Consider the following 17321-nt stretch of genomic DNA (forward strand, 5'->3'; position numbering starts at 1 on the left):
TGTGACTGTCTATATGGGAGGGAGGGATAGAGTGCGGGATGTACTCCAGGAAAGCATATGACCATCCACCCTTATTGTGTCCTTTCACTTTTGTAAGAGTTGAGCTAGATAGTTTTAGACCCTCTCAATAAAAAATCCCATAATCCTTGGCATATGCATCATGATGTTGGTGTTAAAGCTGCTAGATCACTGATGTGAATACTTTTTGAGGTTTGGTGCCTTTACAAAATTTCATTCAACTGCTATGACATAATGTACACTTGTTGGTTGGCGACTGAAATGCAGTGACATGAAGTATATTACTTTTGGCAACATGGTGCTATTGGAAAGTTACTGACCTTCGTATCCTTTTAGTAACTGTGTGTGGATATTTGTGTGGAAGGGAAAAGGGGATAATTTGTTGTGACCGAGTAGTAGGAATAATAATAAATACAAAATTTGTAAAGCACGTACATGCTCTTAGCGCTTGAGAACTAGAATGAAACATGACAGCATACGAGGGACAGGAAAACGAATAACATGAACTATATAAGAATCAACAACAGTTCTAACAAAGAATAAAATCAAATACAGAAAATACAAAGCGTAACAAAAAAAAAAAAAAAAAAAACAAAAACCAGGAACAAGAATTGAGAGTAACATGATATTACAAAAGGAAGTGTGAAAAAGGACTAGCATTATGGGAAAGGTTGTTCGGAGTAATGTTTACAAATGACCTACTTTGCAATGAAATGCACCAACATGATAAAATTAGTGAAGTTTCTTTATTTGACCAGTAGGCATTTTAACATTTCCTGATATATACAATCATTTTTAAAAAGGTGAGCTAAAAATTTTATATTTTTTGTCACGGATCAGGCTTAAAATTGTGTAACAGTATGAAGCACATCTGCATTTATATAGATATAGCACATACAATCATTTCACTTTTAATAGTAGAATCACTACAACATGAAACCAGTTAAAATTTAAAATTCCTTATGACAACCATTTTAGTCATGAAGTAACTTGAATGTTTTATTGTGATGAAAACCGAAACACTAAAAAAAAAAAATTTTCAAAATCTTAACCCCCCTCTTCTCCAAATTTTTTTTAAAAAAACAAACTCAACCTTCACAAAAGTTATTGCATGACCCTTCCACTACAGATCAAGAAGCTGCAAAGTATTTCATTAGTTTCGACTGTGACCAAGATCTCAAAATAAATTTTACACCGTAATCCCTGTAATACAACCAGCTAGAGCTTTGTGTCACTCCAGCTGTAGAAAGAACATAATAGCATCAAAACTAAACATAACCATAGTGATAAATATCACCTGTTTGGCTGTGACATCACCCACCTCCATTTCCAGTCTGGAAAGTCTGCTACGTCGATGACAATTTGAGATAATTTGACACTGGCCAGTTAACAATAAACGAGCAAAGACAACAAGGCTGACTGTGAAAAGTGGAAATATCAAATCACCATGAGCAAGCCACAATCACGACAGCCTGGGGTCAAAATAGTGGCACTGTTGTGGTATCTTACAGGTTTCTCCAGAGTTGATACTCCAGGAAGGAACTTCCCTCCTGACCCTCTCTGTCTCTGCCCTGGTTTGAAGATATCAATCACCTTGCTCTTCACAGCACCACTAGCAACAAAAGTTAACAATCTCCCGGCCTCATCTTCCACAAAACAGCTCAGCACAGTCACCCAGAGCAGGAGAGCATCACAAGGTCTTTGATAACACAGTAGAAAGAGCTGGCAGATGCCAGTCCTGCATATTATAAAGTACACTTGTACAAAGGGAATGCTAGGAGTTGTGACAAGCACTAATAAACAGAACAATCTAGATATTTTTGACTAGAATGCCCACTCGGAAGCAGAAAAAACCCCAAACACTTCAAGGCAAAAACAGCATATTCACTGTTCAATCAATCCGTATAACTTGTTCCTTTAATGAGGATAGGGAGAGAATGAATGCTAAATATTCTTTCGTAACACTTATGATGCAGCTATCAGAACAGAGTACAAGCAAGACAGGAAGATGTACTAATGACTAAGGTTTAATCTGATGTAGACTTGCCATTCAATCACGACTAGTACCTTGGTCACAATATGAGTGATCAGCAAAACAACAATTATGAGGAAAACACCTGTAAAGTGTAGTTTTGTTTGCATGTTTTGAAGGGGAGGGGTGGCCCTTGTAAGGATTAATCCAGATATGCCCTTGTCAGCACGTCAGATTTCTCTATTCCCAAATGGACAGCAGCTTTATTTGAAAAACTAAGGGTTAGGGTTAGGCACAACACTACAAGCTAACTAAATAAGCAGGCCTATGTAATCAAGTAGTTCTATCATCTAATCCACCTACACATTCTCCTCCAAGAAAGTTTTCTCTCCTCTTCAAAATTGTCTGGCAACCTCTGAAATCCACAAATCTTAGTATGACTTTGGTTTACACATTATCAGATCACCATTTGAAAGCACCTACTCTTTACCTGCAGATTGTTGGAGGCTATGCACACCTTTCTCTGTGAATAAACTTTGCAACACATTGAGCCTCATTCAGCACAGCTTACTTGGCCACAATGACTGCCATCATCCACAAAGTACACAAAATTCCAGAAAAATACCAGTTTTAAAAGTAGCAATTTCCTTCGACAAAATATAACTTTAGATTTTTTGTTTTTGAAGGGAAGCCACAAAGTTCACATTTTTAAGTGGCAAAGAGTGCTGTAGTTACTGAAGGAATAAAACCACACTGAAAACTCCACCAGTAAAAATCTGTAAGACTTAGTTCTTAACAGACCAGAGAAAGAGAAAGTAAAATTGCTTTCCTAGTTGGCCAAGTTTACATGTTGCACCAAGAGTTTATGATACTTAGCAATGGTGACAATCCTCTGTACAATTTGAACAGTGATTCGGGATAGATGTCAAGATGTTCAATTGTGTCACCCCAAAAGAGGACTGGAAGAAAAAGCCAGGAACACCACTGCTGCCAAAAGACGAAGGCATGACCACATTCTTGTTCAAGGGTGAAAGACACTGCTTTAGACAGGATCACAGCATCACAAAAAGACAATCACAGATCAAGTTCAAGGGCACTGACTTCAACAAGTTTAGCTTTTTCCCCTAACAATGCTGCTGACTGCATTTCAATGGACAACAAAATTTCTTGTAATTCTGAAACAAATCTGTGCAATTAACACCATCTGCACACAACAAAATTTTTTCCACCGAATAAAGTTATAAACAAAACCCAGACCAAAAAAAAAAAAAAAATTTACAGAAAATGCACAGAATATCTTTGAAAACAGTACAACATCGATCTAAATTTTATCATCAATAACAGAGTACAACTTGTGACTGTACTTAATAATGTACAATGATCTGCACTGTTGTCAGTTTTAACTTGTTCTAATATTCTGCAGCCAGCTGAAATGAAATGTTTTGCTATTATAGGGTTCCAAGTTGTGAAAAGTCAGTGCTCAGTGTAGCTTTAGTTTGTTAGTACTCTGACTGAGATCACAGAAAATAATTCAGTGGCTTCATTTGCACAATGTAAAGAAAACAATGATTCTAGAAAAAATAGGTATGAAAAGGTTATGCAAAACAGGAAAGCTTGTAGAGTTAAGTATTTCTAAGCAATATTCTTGTCAGGTAATAAATATAGCTGTACAAGTATTAGTACGATTTAGGCAGACTTTCATAAATAGAATTATACAATTTCATATTGGCAGTAAATTATAGCAGCTTTAGTATGTGTCATGATCTACAAATTCTCTTCTGAAAAGAAAACATTTCAACGGCCCAGTCACTGGTCATCTGCAGTAAATTCTGACAGATTTAAAACTGATGGAACACAAACACTGCCACAGGCAATCTGGTAGATCTTTTTTCTAGACAGCTTAACTTGCACAGCACTAATCCACAAGGGAGTCCTCTGGACATAAATCTCATGATCCATCATTGAAGCCTAAGTAGATGGCAATAGCAATGAGAGAGAATGAAAATAAGGGGAATTAGAATCCTAATTTGGAGTTGCAAGAGTTGTCACTTTCACACATTTCATTTAAGCCACAATTTAGCTCATTTAAATACTTATGGCAACAGGGCGATTTTGAGGTGACGAAGAAAGATATCTGAGAAAACCTTTCTAAATGAGATTTGCATGTTGTTCCAGTTTACCAATATGCCAAATTACTAGTCTACCATAATTTATCTCAGAAACTGAGTTCTGGGGGAGAAAGACATCTTTCTAAAGCATGTAATCTGTGGTATTACAAAGCAAAGATGAGCATCAAAAGGTAAGAATATCACAGCTTTAGCTATTTTTAATCTCTGTGTCTACTAAAGTTTACTTGTGGTCTTGAAACAGAATATTCAAACAAAAGAAGAAAAGAGGCGCAAAGCCAGAGAAACTCTTCTAACTTTACAAAGAAACTACACAAAGGATGGTAAGGATATAAACTTATAAGATGTGAAAACTAGAACACCTTTTTGAGAAGCAGTTTTAAAAAATAGCCAAACTTTTAACAAAATGTCACCCAAGGGAACAACAACATGGGATGGAATGTTCAGACAGCACATGAAACAGATGAAAACTTAACAAGACTGCACAGGGATTCATGGAAATAAACTGGCTGCTACAAGACATACCAATCACAAACTGCTGATACAGAGAAAAAAATTGTGGGGAGGGGACTCGATAATTTAATAAAAATAGCTTTGGTTCATTTCTGGTGTCACCTGACTACTCCATGAAATAGCTGGCTTAATTGGTAGTCTTAATTATAGAAATGTTTCACTCAAGGATTAATAAATCAGTAAAACACTTCATAGTGAATTGGAGACAGCTTTGAAAAACTCATCATTTATTACTGCTTTTGCAGTTTGTGGTCAGGGGAGCAAGCAGACCATTAATACTCAAAGATATGTTCATAGGCTAGAAACCTAGCTGTGGTTTTGCTCTCAGCAATTATTTAGGTGTCACCAAAGAAGACACCAGCATGTGAAGTCACAGCTTACTTGCTTTTAAAAAAGAGAGACGCTATGACTGTACATGATTTGAGCACATCAACATCTTGGCATGACCAAATGATTATTTCTTGTGCCAAAAAGAAATAAATACAAGTTTTCTTCTGATTAGTTTGGAATTTGAATAGCACAAGTCAGTTGGGTGGTATTTCTTTCAGGGAACTGCTGAAAGTTGTAAAGTTTTGAATGTAGAAGTAAAAAGTACTCATCAGCCTGCCAAAGTCTTAATATGACTTTTATAGCTAGAAACAGTTTGTATCACAAAGTGGATAAATTAGTACACTTCTCAAATATTACAACAGCTACAATATTATCGACTCTTGCAGCTAGCTGCTAATAGCTTGACACTGGAAAGTGACAATCATCCCTGCAATGGAATGATAAAATTACAAGGAAAGTTTATTCCCAGACCATCAGCACCAATAAAATCTTGTTTGGTTCTGCTCCCACACAATGACGCAATTTTAGGGATAAGAATGTCAGGGAGAATGCATACTTCGTATCTTCCATACAGCGATGAATAAGACGGTATGCACACCAACACCTCTTTTTCTCTTTAACCTGAGGTCTGTGATTTCAAGAACCTCAGGTAAAGAGGCCACAAAAGTAACACACTCCTTGTTAACTCTGTGTTATATCTTATTGGTCTATGATACTTGAGGCATCCAGGGGATCTTGGAACAAGTGGGATCTGATGTCTGAAGAAAGGGTGAGAGGGGGAAGGTGACAGAACCTTTCATATCTACACCACTGAATGGAATGACCAACACTACTGCATGCTGTGCAGTGGCTGCTTTGCAAGTGCGAAAGACCCACACTGCTTGACGTTAACAAATAAATTACAGCGACACGAATTCAGGCCAAAATCAATAAAAGCTGTTATCTTGGCCAACTATTAGAAAGTGTGTATGTGTAAGTTTTGAAACTGAATGACTGAAGCATGTAGTCTGCAAAAACAAATAAAAAATTAATAAAATGAATCAGAAGTAACTATGCCTTGTGACAGTTCAGTCTTGGCAAGAAAGGTGAAGGATAATTTACTGATCGTAATAAAGCTCATCATAAGCACAGCTGATAAACATATCCCAATAATTTGCCTTCACTGTATTTGCCACACTTTTTTTTGAAAGGAAAGTAGACTATTTTCAGTACTAGGTCCTATTGTTTGTTTTGCCATTTAGTTTATTAGTTGGTGCATCATGTCACTTGACCATAAGAAAAATGTGAAAGAAGAAAGTCAAGATGATATTACACAATCTGCTCCATTTGGAAGGATATCACACACTCTTTGCCCTAACAGTATCCAAGAAAGCTGCCACTCAAGTATGTATAAGAACAAAGGAGATGATCTGCAATCTAAGCAAAACTTTGATGCCTCTTTTAGCAATCCAAAATTGCTAACAAAAGCAAGTAGTTCAGTTTCTGCAAACACTTGGCTACAAAAGATGAGGCAGACGATGGCTATTATTTAAAAAGCCAGTTAGGATCCACTCCCACCCCACCCCACAATGAAGCTGTGCACCAAGCCAAACAGCTGATGCCGAAGAGCTAACACCACAAACAAAAACAAAATATCACTATTACTGACTTGATCAGTCATCTATAACAATGGTCCCTGTCCATTTTGGCACCTTGACTCTTGACCGGTTATTGTTGGCTCTGTCTGTCGGAGTGAAAGCTGATGGTGAAGCAATGATGACACAATCATCATCAGACAATTCATCATCATCTTCACAACTAGTGTCTGCTTTTCTTTTTATGCCCATGGTGACACCTGGCAAGTCCTCACAGCTTCCAGATGGCACTCTGATGATGTCTAAACTTGAATCCTCTGCCAACACTGAGATAGGAGAAATCCTTGCCTCCAGCTGGTCCTCGACACCAACAAGGTCTTCAATGACGACAGGCTCCACAGATTCTGTTTGCACAAGTGGGGACACCCTAAGGTCACCCCCTCGCTGGCAGTGGGGTGAGGCTCTGCTGGGGACAAAGCCTGTGGAGCCTTGGGAGGTACTGGAGGCATTGGAAAAGGTTCGCACTGGGGACTGGCGCACAGGTGACTGTGTAACACCGCTGGACGAATTTGTGGAGGTGGAGTTGTTGGAATCTGTGGAGGAGCTCCTGTTGTCAAAGGAGTTCTTCTTCAGTTTTCTTCGCTTAGCCAGAGGAGCTGCTGACACATCTTGTAGACGCAATCCTTCCCGAGTGGCCTGATGAAATGCATCTAATGTGGCTGACAGTTGGTAGCTGACTGTACTGCAGGAGGATAGCACACCTGGTGTTCGCAAAGGGGTATGACCTGCTTGTCCCCCTTGACTGGCATGCAACCACCTGTGCCTTTGAACATCTTTCATCTGTAACCTTCTTGATGGTTCAACTGTCAGCAAACCTTTCAAAAACAAAAGGGAATTTTGTCATCTTGAATGAGTAAATGGTTATTTTTCCCTAAAATAACTTCTTCATAAAACACAACAAGGACAAAAAGTGAAATGTAGTGACACTGCCTGACAACAGTCAATGCTGTCACTCTTGGTGGAAAGTACTTATCATTTTAGAGCAACCTGACATTTATGCATCCATGAAAATATTCACTGTAAAAGAAAAATAACGAGATATGTAAGTGATCATGTGCATGCATCATTTCATTCTTGTGCACACATACCTTGAATGAGATCTTTGGCAGCCTCTGACACTGAACTCCACTCAGGCCCTGACATGTCAAACTCCCCACCACGAATGCGTTGCATTATAGTTTCTGCTGATTCTTCTTTGTTGTGGTCTTGGAATGGTGCTCGGCCAGACAGCATTGTGTACTGCATGATAAAATACTGTGCTTTATTAGGGAACACAAGACAAATTAGTACAGCTTAAAACAAGCCATACTAATGAGAGACAAAATCTGTGTGAGGGACAGACATACAAAACAAAACAAAAAATTAGATGTGTGTTTAGACATCTGTTATACTTAAAAAAAAAATGTTAAACTTCTCTGATACATTTTTATTAATTTCTTTGCATTTTAATGATAATAAAGTGGATTTATATACGAATTAAGTATCAAAGATTAGCTCAAAGTGCTTTACAAAGATATACATAATAATAATGGTCTCTAAACAAAGACGTCGCTGTGTTCTCATGTTGAAAAGAAAGTGAATGCTATCAACATCATTTTAAATGACTTTGTCAAACTTTGACATTTCTAAAATTTTGGCATGGTGCTAGTGGCTTGCTGATGCTGATTTTATGTCACATGAACTTAAGTGGCTGAATTTGTTTATGCAGCCTTTTACACTTTAAAAAAGACATTAAAACTAGTAAAAGGTGTCACATTGTCAATACTGGTAAAGCCTTAGCAAGAAATATCCTTGAAATAGCCTTATCAGAAATAGCAAGAAACAAACCACCCCCAGTCTTCTGTGGAAAAAATTAAATGAAGCTTGGCATTTGGTCACCTTACCAGTATGACACCCATACTCCAGAGATCACAAGACTCGTCATATCCTGTCTCCCGGTTAGTCATCTGTCGCAGAACTTCAGGAGCAGAGTAAGGCAATGTGAAACATGGGGTCATCAGTGTCTGGTTTTCTGGGTTGACAGTGGCAAAACCAAAGTCCACAACCTTTAGCTCTGCTCTATCGGACATGTCTTCAAAGATCAGGTTCTGCAAAAGGCCAGCATGATAAGTAAAAACACAACTTCTACATTTTCAGATATAACATCTATAAACTAGGTCAGCACTCTACTGTTTTTAGTTAGTTCCAACAGTCAGCAAACAGAACTTACAAAGTCACTGCTTCAACTCCACATCCCCAGTATAATTTCCAGAAAAATTGTGAGAAAATTGTTCTTTATAAGATAGATTAAATCACTACAGTTCCCATGATGCATTAGAAGTGAACTACTAAACATTGCTGCTTGTTACCTCTGGTTTAAGATCTCGATGCACCACCCCACGGCTGTGCATGAATTCCACTGCCTTGACCAAGCTTGCCCATGATCTCACTTGCTTCTGTTTCTGTGAAGAACTTCTTCTTCTTAATTCGACTCAATAGTTCTCCCCCCTTGAGTAGCTCCATGACGATATAACAATGAAGCTGTTCAAGCAGAAAAGAGGTTTCTCTTAACCATAATCACTAGAGATTGCATTATTTTCTCTTATCTCATTGCTAAATTATAAGCAAGCAGCTCTTCATTAGCCTGAGCTCTATATGTACTTCTAACTTTACAATGTACAGCATAATACAACATTTCATGAAAGAATCATCTCAAAATTTAGATGTAAAGGATACAACATGTATGGGCGCAACTATGTGCACATACACTTTCCTCCCCACGAATAAATATCTTATACAGAAAAAGATATTTTCATGCCATAAAAAATATTAAACCTATTTAGGCCTTCACGTGTCAAAAAAAAAACAAAACCAAACAAACAAAAGAAAAAAACCCACTTTCCCTCTTTTCACACACGGACTTGAGTATTTTTGAAATCTTGGCTTACTCTCACCTCATCAGTATAGACATCAATGAGTGTGACAATATTTGGATGACCTTGACACTGTCTAAGCAGCTGTACTTCACGATGACAGCTTGTGCGTCGGTGGCTGACAATCTTCACAGCATACTGGAGATTAGTTTTCTTATGTCTACACTTCCTGGAGAAGGGAAAAAACCCAAAAACAATGATTTTTTTTAAACTTCAGAGTGTTTGACAATAGGACGGAAATAAAAAAGCATTTATGCAAAGGCTAGCAATTGCTGGTGGTCACAGTATATGTCAAGGTAGAAATTCTTGAATGCATAGAGTTTCAAGAAACTGACCCTTCATCATAATTGCAATAGAGGAAAAGTGAAAAACAAGGTCACAACCACAGAACAATTTACTGGTACCATGTATTTTAACTTGCAAGTCAACATGCAACTAACCTGCATATAGAATAAGTGCCATCTCCCAGAGCGGGGCCTTTAAGATCAATATCATAGTGTTGGAAGAAAGCCGAGTTCTGAAAACAATCATATCTGCATTAACAAACAAGAAACAGTAAGGGGAAAAAAACTAAATTTTTTTTTTTGTAAAGATATTGGCAAAATATATCTGCCATGTAAATTGTAGCTTAATTAGTGTTATGAACGGGGTCTTTAGAACACAATATACTTCTGTTTGCTTGGTTGTTAAATTTCTTTTCTCAAAAACTTAAGGTTTTGAGCAAAAAATGAGGCTAGTATGCAGACATAACTTAAGCAGGTACCTTGAAGTGAGTGGTACACTGTAGCAAAGACTCGTCTGGTTGATGCTCTTTGGTGGCTGCCAGTAGGTTGCTGCTGATGGTGTTCTCAGAGAATATTATGGATGGTGCAACATAGGAATAACCCTGGAATGTGAACAAGCACATTTCTTTAAGTCCATTGTTCTTCATAAAGATTTTTCAACATTACATAGCTAGTTAAGCCTGTTCACACCTGCAAGCTGGAAAATGCAAGCATATTTATACATGATTACATGCATGAAAAACTCTCTCACACATATATAGAGTGGAATGAAATGAGGCCGAGTAGGGTATTGAGGGGGGATTAACACAATGACACGCAGAATCCTAATGTAAAAAAAAAGAGGGAAAGAATAAAACGAGTGGATGAGACCACTGCCAAAGTGTTTATTCCTTAATTTACTTTTTGAAACTTTAACTGGAGCATCCTGAGAAAGTCAAGAGATATCCTAACCAGAGTACAAAGACTGGTCAATTGTCAGCAATAATTTTCAAATGGACCAATTAGCATTGCAAACATGTTCATTCTTTCAGAAGACTTTCAGTGCTGTGAAAACTTGCCTTAAAAAGCTTATTCCCCATATCAGGCACAATGGCAGGTGATTCTGTCGGAGTCATGTTGGTGAACTCCTCTGAAAAGTTACTAACATCTAATTCACTGCGAATCTGGGGGACAAAAGGTGCTGGAATCTTTTTTTGTGCCAGGTCATCCCAGTTAAGTCCCCTGAAGAAACGATGCTTTTTCACCTCAAACACTCCCCGAGCACCAAGCCTTTTGCGTGGGTCCTTTATCAGCAGGGACTTAATGAAGTCCTTCACCTCTGGTGAAAATGTTTCAGGATATGGTGGGTTGTTGTTCAGGATGCGTCTGAGCAAAAAATAATAATAATAATAAAAATTAAGATTGTTAATGAAAACGATCTTGCTCACCCATTTCTAGATGGCAATGTGAGAATTAAAGCTAAATGGAGGGGGGGGGAGGTAAGGAGAGATACTCACTTTGATACTTCTGACTGTGAATTTTTTTCTCCATCCACAGTAAAAGGAGAGGCACCAGTAAGCAGTTCATAAGTTAATACCCCCAATGACCACCAGTCAACAGCCTGCACACCAAACAAAATGTCTTAACAGTCAATCACTCACATTCTGAAATTGGCATATGATGCATGCAAAGAATCATTTAGCTAGTAGTTAATATGCTGTGTGGCACCTATACTGGCTAGCTGGGAATAACTAAATACACAGTAAAATTCTGTTATTTTTTTCAGATAACTGTCGCATGCAAACAGCTTCTTGGCAGTGCTAGTGAGAGCTGGGTTTGAGATGGGGACAAAAGACATGTAAGTTACCCTACAAAGGACATCACAGGTTCACACACCTGAGATCCTACCCCTTTTGGCCCACCCCATGACCAAAATGCACTACAGAAATTAAAAATGATTTATCAGCTTTGTCATCAAAAATTTGTCAAAAATATATCACCTTCTACTGCCTGCAGTTCATAGGTATATTTTAATGAACATCGTAGATTCTAAAGATATAAATTGTTCCTGCAAAATACTTACATAGTCATGGCCTGAACTACCTTTGACCACCTCAGGTGCCATGTACTCAATGGTTCCACAGAATGAGTATGTCCTTTGATTCTGAAACACAAGGCATAAGAGCAAGTTCTACTGTAATACGTCCCAGCAATGCTTGTTGCTTTTCTTTAATCACCAGAAATTCTTTTGGATATCTTTATTAAGTTAAAAAGTCAAATAAATGCAGACCACTAAATGTGTATGCATATGTGTACATGCACAAACACATAAAAGCACACGTCTATCATGTGTTTTCTCTTCACACACACACACATGCATACATGTACACCACTGAAATCCAACTTACTTCTTCAGAAGTGAGAAACTCTTTACTAAGGCCAAAGTCTGTCAGCACGATATGACCAGAAGAATCCAAAAGAATATTCTCCAACTTGATGTCCCGGTATATAATACCCAGCTGTTGACAAAAACTATACCATACATCATTGCCCCTTTAATCTGCATATCTGTTACAACTTTAGTGAATTGACTATGTTATCAATTGACTATGTTATCAGTGTTAATATCTTTTGGTCTGAATGCAAAATACAAGATATATGCTTATAACCTTTTTTTTCAAAGCCTCACTAAGTTCAAGACCAGAGGGTAATGTGAGCCTTGACTTTTTTCACCTTTTATAGCAAGATTAGTAATATGATCTCAAGAATCATTTGGCTATGATGCAATTGCTGCAAAGTTGGATGTGACAAATCCCTGAATATTATACAGAACTACGATATATATAGCTGGCTATCAATGGGATAAAAGCCCTTATAATGGGAGATTAGAAGAAACCTGATTTATGGTTCATAAGCCTGGATTTCAAATAAAACAGGTCTGGCCTAGATTAGCCAATGATTTATACAGTAAAATGAACTAACCCCCGTTTTTTTCTTTTGTCAAAACAAAACCTGTTGTTTTAACAACTGTAGAAGAAAAAACTGCTTGCTACTAGCTAAATCTTTAAATGGGACCAGATTTGACCAATGGATTTAAAAATAAAGGGTGTGATACTCACATTATGCAGTGTTTCTAGGGCTAGCACGATTTCACCCACATAGATCCTGACCTCACTCTCCTTGAAGTGCTCACGCTGATACAGATGAGTAAACATTTCTCCTCCATTGACATAATCTGAAAGAAATAGCAATTCTTTTCACTAAATGGAGTAACAGATTTAAAATGCACTTATGTGATTACAACACTTAAGTATGTATATGATGCATCAATCCAACAGGCTAAAGAAAATGTAATGTCAAAAAGTGTATATTTATTGTTTCAAAAGAATAAATGTAAACAAAATTATCCTTGCCACAAAATGTGTTTGACAAAATAAGTTGGCGTGCAAGCATAGTTGTCACATATGTAAATTTTAAGATTATAATAACCTTAATGTTAGTGCTTGCTTAATTACAAGTTAAGCTACATATACCAACATATGCATAAGCAAACACATGCGCAGTAGAAAACACACACACACACATTAACTTCCCTCCACACACATACAAATATACCTGACTCATCAAAAATAATGAATTGTATAGCTAGCAAGGACACTAGAATTTTACCAAGAATCAAGTTCAACTTGGCATCAGTCTGGAAGGCATAATGCAGTGTGACCAGAAATGGTGAGTCCCTGATCGCCTCAAGCACTTGTCGTTCTGTGATGGTATGCTCTGTGGTTTTGGTCTTGGGAACGATGCTTGCTTTCTTCAACTGCTTCAAAGCATACAGCTTACCAGCATCAATGCCACCAACTTTGCGCACCAGGAACACCTTGCCATATGCTGCAAGACACCACCATTGCAGTTGTAATTTCTGAGATAATGAAACTAAATTATGTTAGTCTGTTTATACAAAGTTTCAAAGGTCTAATAAGCCTCTACATTGTTAATAGAATTACTAGACAAAAAAAAAAAAAAAGAAAAAAGAAAAAGACCAAAGACCCCAAACAACAACAGCAGCAACCAAACAAATCATTATCATCAGCAGCAAACACCTTCAACATCAATGTTATCATCAGAATTATTGTCATTACATACACACACTAATGTCCAAGTAAAAAGTTTTGTTAGGTCTGACCTACACCTTACACAATATACTTCCCCTAAATCATTCCATTTATCAGCATGATCTGTTTGTGAATTACTGCTGTGTTCTAGTCATAGTTCTGCAGTATCTGGTAAACCAACACTGGTTTGTAAAGATGTTAACTACTTTTGTTGTTGAATTTGGCTCTTGCAATATCATTGGTTAAAATGAAAATATTTGTTTCGAAAAAAAAAGGGTGTGGTAAAACTCTATATTTGTGGCTCTATGCTCCTCAAGGGAGCAACAAGGAATAAGTTAAACTAAAACTCTGGACATGCATGGACTGTGCTTAAATATATAGTACCTATATGTAGGTATGCATGCAAGCACACAACTGAAAAAAATTGCTAAACAATGACAAAGTCTCACCTCCTGTTCCAAGCACCCTAAGCAGTTCAAAGTCCTTCATTCCAACTCTCCCTTTACCTTTCATGTTGACTGCAACACAGAAATGTGACAATCCATCAAAGTTCTTTTCCTCTGGCACTGTTTCTGATGTTCAGTGCGGACAGAGTAAGTATAATATATTATACCAGTCATTTCAGGGACTGAACAAAACAAACAAAAAAGCATTATTTCATACTCATTGTTCTTAATTTGTGCTTACTCAACCAGTCCTGATTTTCACTTTCGATTCGGCCTGCAATCTCTAACTACAGTCCGAGTTCTGTGTGTATATAAAAGTCACTGCAGAGATGACCTACATATCTTGACCACTGCCGACTGCCACTAACGGTCTGTGAAAACTTGTCAACTGGCATCAGACAATGACTTGGGCGGAGACTGCACACATCATCCTATCTTGCGGCCATAAAACAATGGAAAAGGTTCAGTCAACAAGCGCGTGTCGCGTCCCTGGAGTTTTCTGTAACAAGCAGCTGACGACAAGGACGAGGCTGACCGATTGCTATTTTTAGTACAACTATGACGACCTGACGCATGCCCGCACAAACCCAAAATAGCCGTCCAATGGGACGAACCCGGAATTCCCAGTCACGTCACTCATGCTCGTCCGTCGCCACATCTGCCTTCGTCCCGATGATGATGAATGCATCTCGTATGTCTGCATGAAAACATCAAGGCTCCCTAGTGTTTATCAAATCTCATGTTATTGCTGTCTTTCTCATCCCCTTCTCTGTGTGCTTCTCAGGGTCTCCCACCCCCTGGCCACAATTAAATCCCCATACCCCGTTTCCCGACCACGAAAAAATCTTTATAAAGTGGAAGCTTCACACCCACCGCGCTCAAAATTCGTTCAGCCACCTGCCCACAGCCCACACCTGCGTCTAGCACGGACAATCCATGAAGACAGATAAGACAGTCGTAACCGACCGATTCATCTATCAATAGCTGTATCTATTTTTTTTTTTAATGGACGCAGACAATTATTTTAATATACTGAGGCGGTGTAGGTAATATCGTGTTCTTTGAATTTATTTGAATGGAATTACGAGAAACATCCGTGTGTCAAATCGTTCACGCGCGACGCGTCTGGTGCAATGAAACTTGTTGCAGCTCACCGCCAGGCGGCAAAGCTGCGGCAAACACTCCGCCAGGAAATGAAGTCACTGTGATGCGAAGATCACAGCAATAAAACAGAAACTGTGGCCGAAGAAAGCACACAGATGGCTGGTGCCCGCTGCCAGGGGCAACAGATGTGCGCCTCCAGACACACACGTGTGAACCTGTGGCTTTCACACTGGCTCCGGCGTGACACGCAAACAAGAAGTGCTGACGTAGCCAAGACAGGGAGCCGGTGACGTCAGCTGGCGGACAAGAGCGGTGATTAACGGGCTGAAAAAGGTGGGAAGTCTGCGAAAAGTGTTTACGCACAAGCGGTCAAAAATAAACCCCACAGTTTATGTAATGTCCTTCGAGAGCTGGCAAAACAATTTTATTTGCGTCTCGCAGGTGTCTAAGTATAGAATTTACCGGTAAACATTACCTCCTACAAAATGAAAAAAAGCTAACAAGGTGGGTGTAATGATATAAGGTGTCTGCAGGATGTAACACTGCACACCTACCCCACTCACCCCACTCACCAACACATTTCATCTGCACATATCGTCCTCTTGTCTCAATTAATCTCTGCCAACCGACGAGAAATTATTCCTGCCTTCATGAGTTATTTAACCTGATATTCAACTTGCCCAATAGCTCGTGGCATTTTCTGTTGTGTACACAATGGCTTTCGTTATATAGTCAACAAAATGTCTGAGCAAAAAGACCTTTTCGCACAGCTGCATGTTTCCTCTAGTGTACGTTTTTTACGCACACGAGCGAGATAAAAAATCGGAACCTTCAAGCAAAGAGGCCAGCTGGAGAAGTTGTGAATATACTGCTAGCAAGCTACTGACTGTAATTCACTAACAAGCTACTAAAACCTTCAGCCTCTGTACATGCCTACATCAATCACGGCGTATATCATTGAGAACGAGTGCTGCTGCTTTTGCCAGCTCACTCACTCCGAGGTCATCAAGTGCATCAATGTGAGTGTGAAGAGCGCGGCACAAAAAAGAAGAAGAGGACTTCCCCTTCCCCTCCCATCTCCTAGCCGCGGTGCATCTACTTTGACACGACAAGAAGTCACGCACGCGCTACAGGGTCCTTGCCATTATCATGCGTTTTGACTGTTTGCTAGGGGCTTCACAACCCTCCACAGTGCTCGTGCTAATTGACGAAGCCTGCAAGGACAGGCAGAAAAATCTCGGTATTCTGAGCCCACACTTGTGTCAGCTCTCTCTCTTGGTATTCTGAGCCCACACTTGTGTCCGCTCTCTCTCAGTATTCTGAGCCCACATTTATGTCATCTCTCTCTCTTAGTATTCGATCTGAGCCCACATTTATGTCAGCTCTCTCTTGGTATTCTAAACCTACATTTATGTAAACTATCTCTCTCTCAGTAATCTGAGCCCACACTTGTGTAAGCTAGCTCTCTTTTCCGCAGTGTTCTCGTATGCTTGACCTGACATCGGCGTCACCAACGGCCCACGCATCAGCGGTATGGAAAACATACAATCCCACATTGCACCTGGCTACATTTCCGAGTTTAAACAAGGATACTGTGGTTCAATGGCCTTTTCAGTCGCTGAAGGGAAGGGGAAAAAGATTTATAATGAACTGTTAGAATGCGTAAACATCAGCCGGGCGCCGGCAGGAAGGCGACACGGGGCGCAACAGCGCCATCGCAAAAACTCTGATAACCACGAGCGAATTATAAATTTCCTCCCGAAGAATATACTCTTAATAAACACATCTTCACTGTAGGGCAGCGGTTCTCAACCTGTGGGGCGCGACCCCCTGGGGGGTCGCGACGTGCCTACAAGGGGGTTGCGAAGGTGGTCATTTTTTAAAAAAGTTT

The 17321-nt window shown here is 39.0% G+C and overlaps 1 protein-coding gene across 1 annotated transcript in view; it reads right to left on the reverse strand.

The window, feature by feature from the left end:
- Positions 1-745: 745 nt before the first annotated feature.
- Positions 746-17321, reverse strand: part of LOC112570060 (ribosomal protein S6 kinase alpha-5-like) — a 41006-nt gene continuing 24430 nt past the window's right edge. The window contains 15 exon segments of the mRNA XM_025248266.1: positions 746-7408; positions 7682-7832; positions 8477-8680; positions 8942-9004; positions 9006-9113; positions 9527-9674; positions 9946-10022; positions 10269-10391; positions 10848-11154; positions 11286-11389; positions 11852-11932; positions 12177-12287; positions 12888-13003; positions 13438-13656; positions 14330-14398. Coding sequence (XP_025104051.1) covers positions 6612-7408; positions 7682-7832; positions 8477-8680; positions 8942-9004; positions 9006-9113; positions 9527-9674; positions 9946-10022; positions 10269-10391; positions 10848-11154; positions 11286-11389; positions 11852-11932; positions 12177-12287; positions 12888-13003; positions 13438-13656; positions 14330-14398 — 2678 coding nt within the window. The 3' untranslated portion in view covers positions 746-6611.

This window comes from Pomacea canaliculata, linkage group LG8 (genome assembly GCF_003073045.1).
Source record: "Pomacea canaliculata isolate SZHN2017 linkage group LG8, ASM307304v1, whole genome shotgun sequence".
NCBI classification, from domain to species: Eukaryota; Metazoa; Mollusca; class Gastropoda; order Architaenioglossa; family Ampullariidae; genus Pomacea; species Pomacea canaliculata.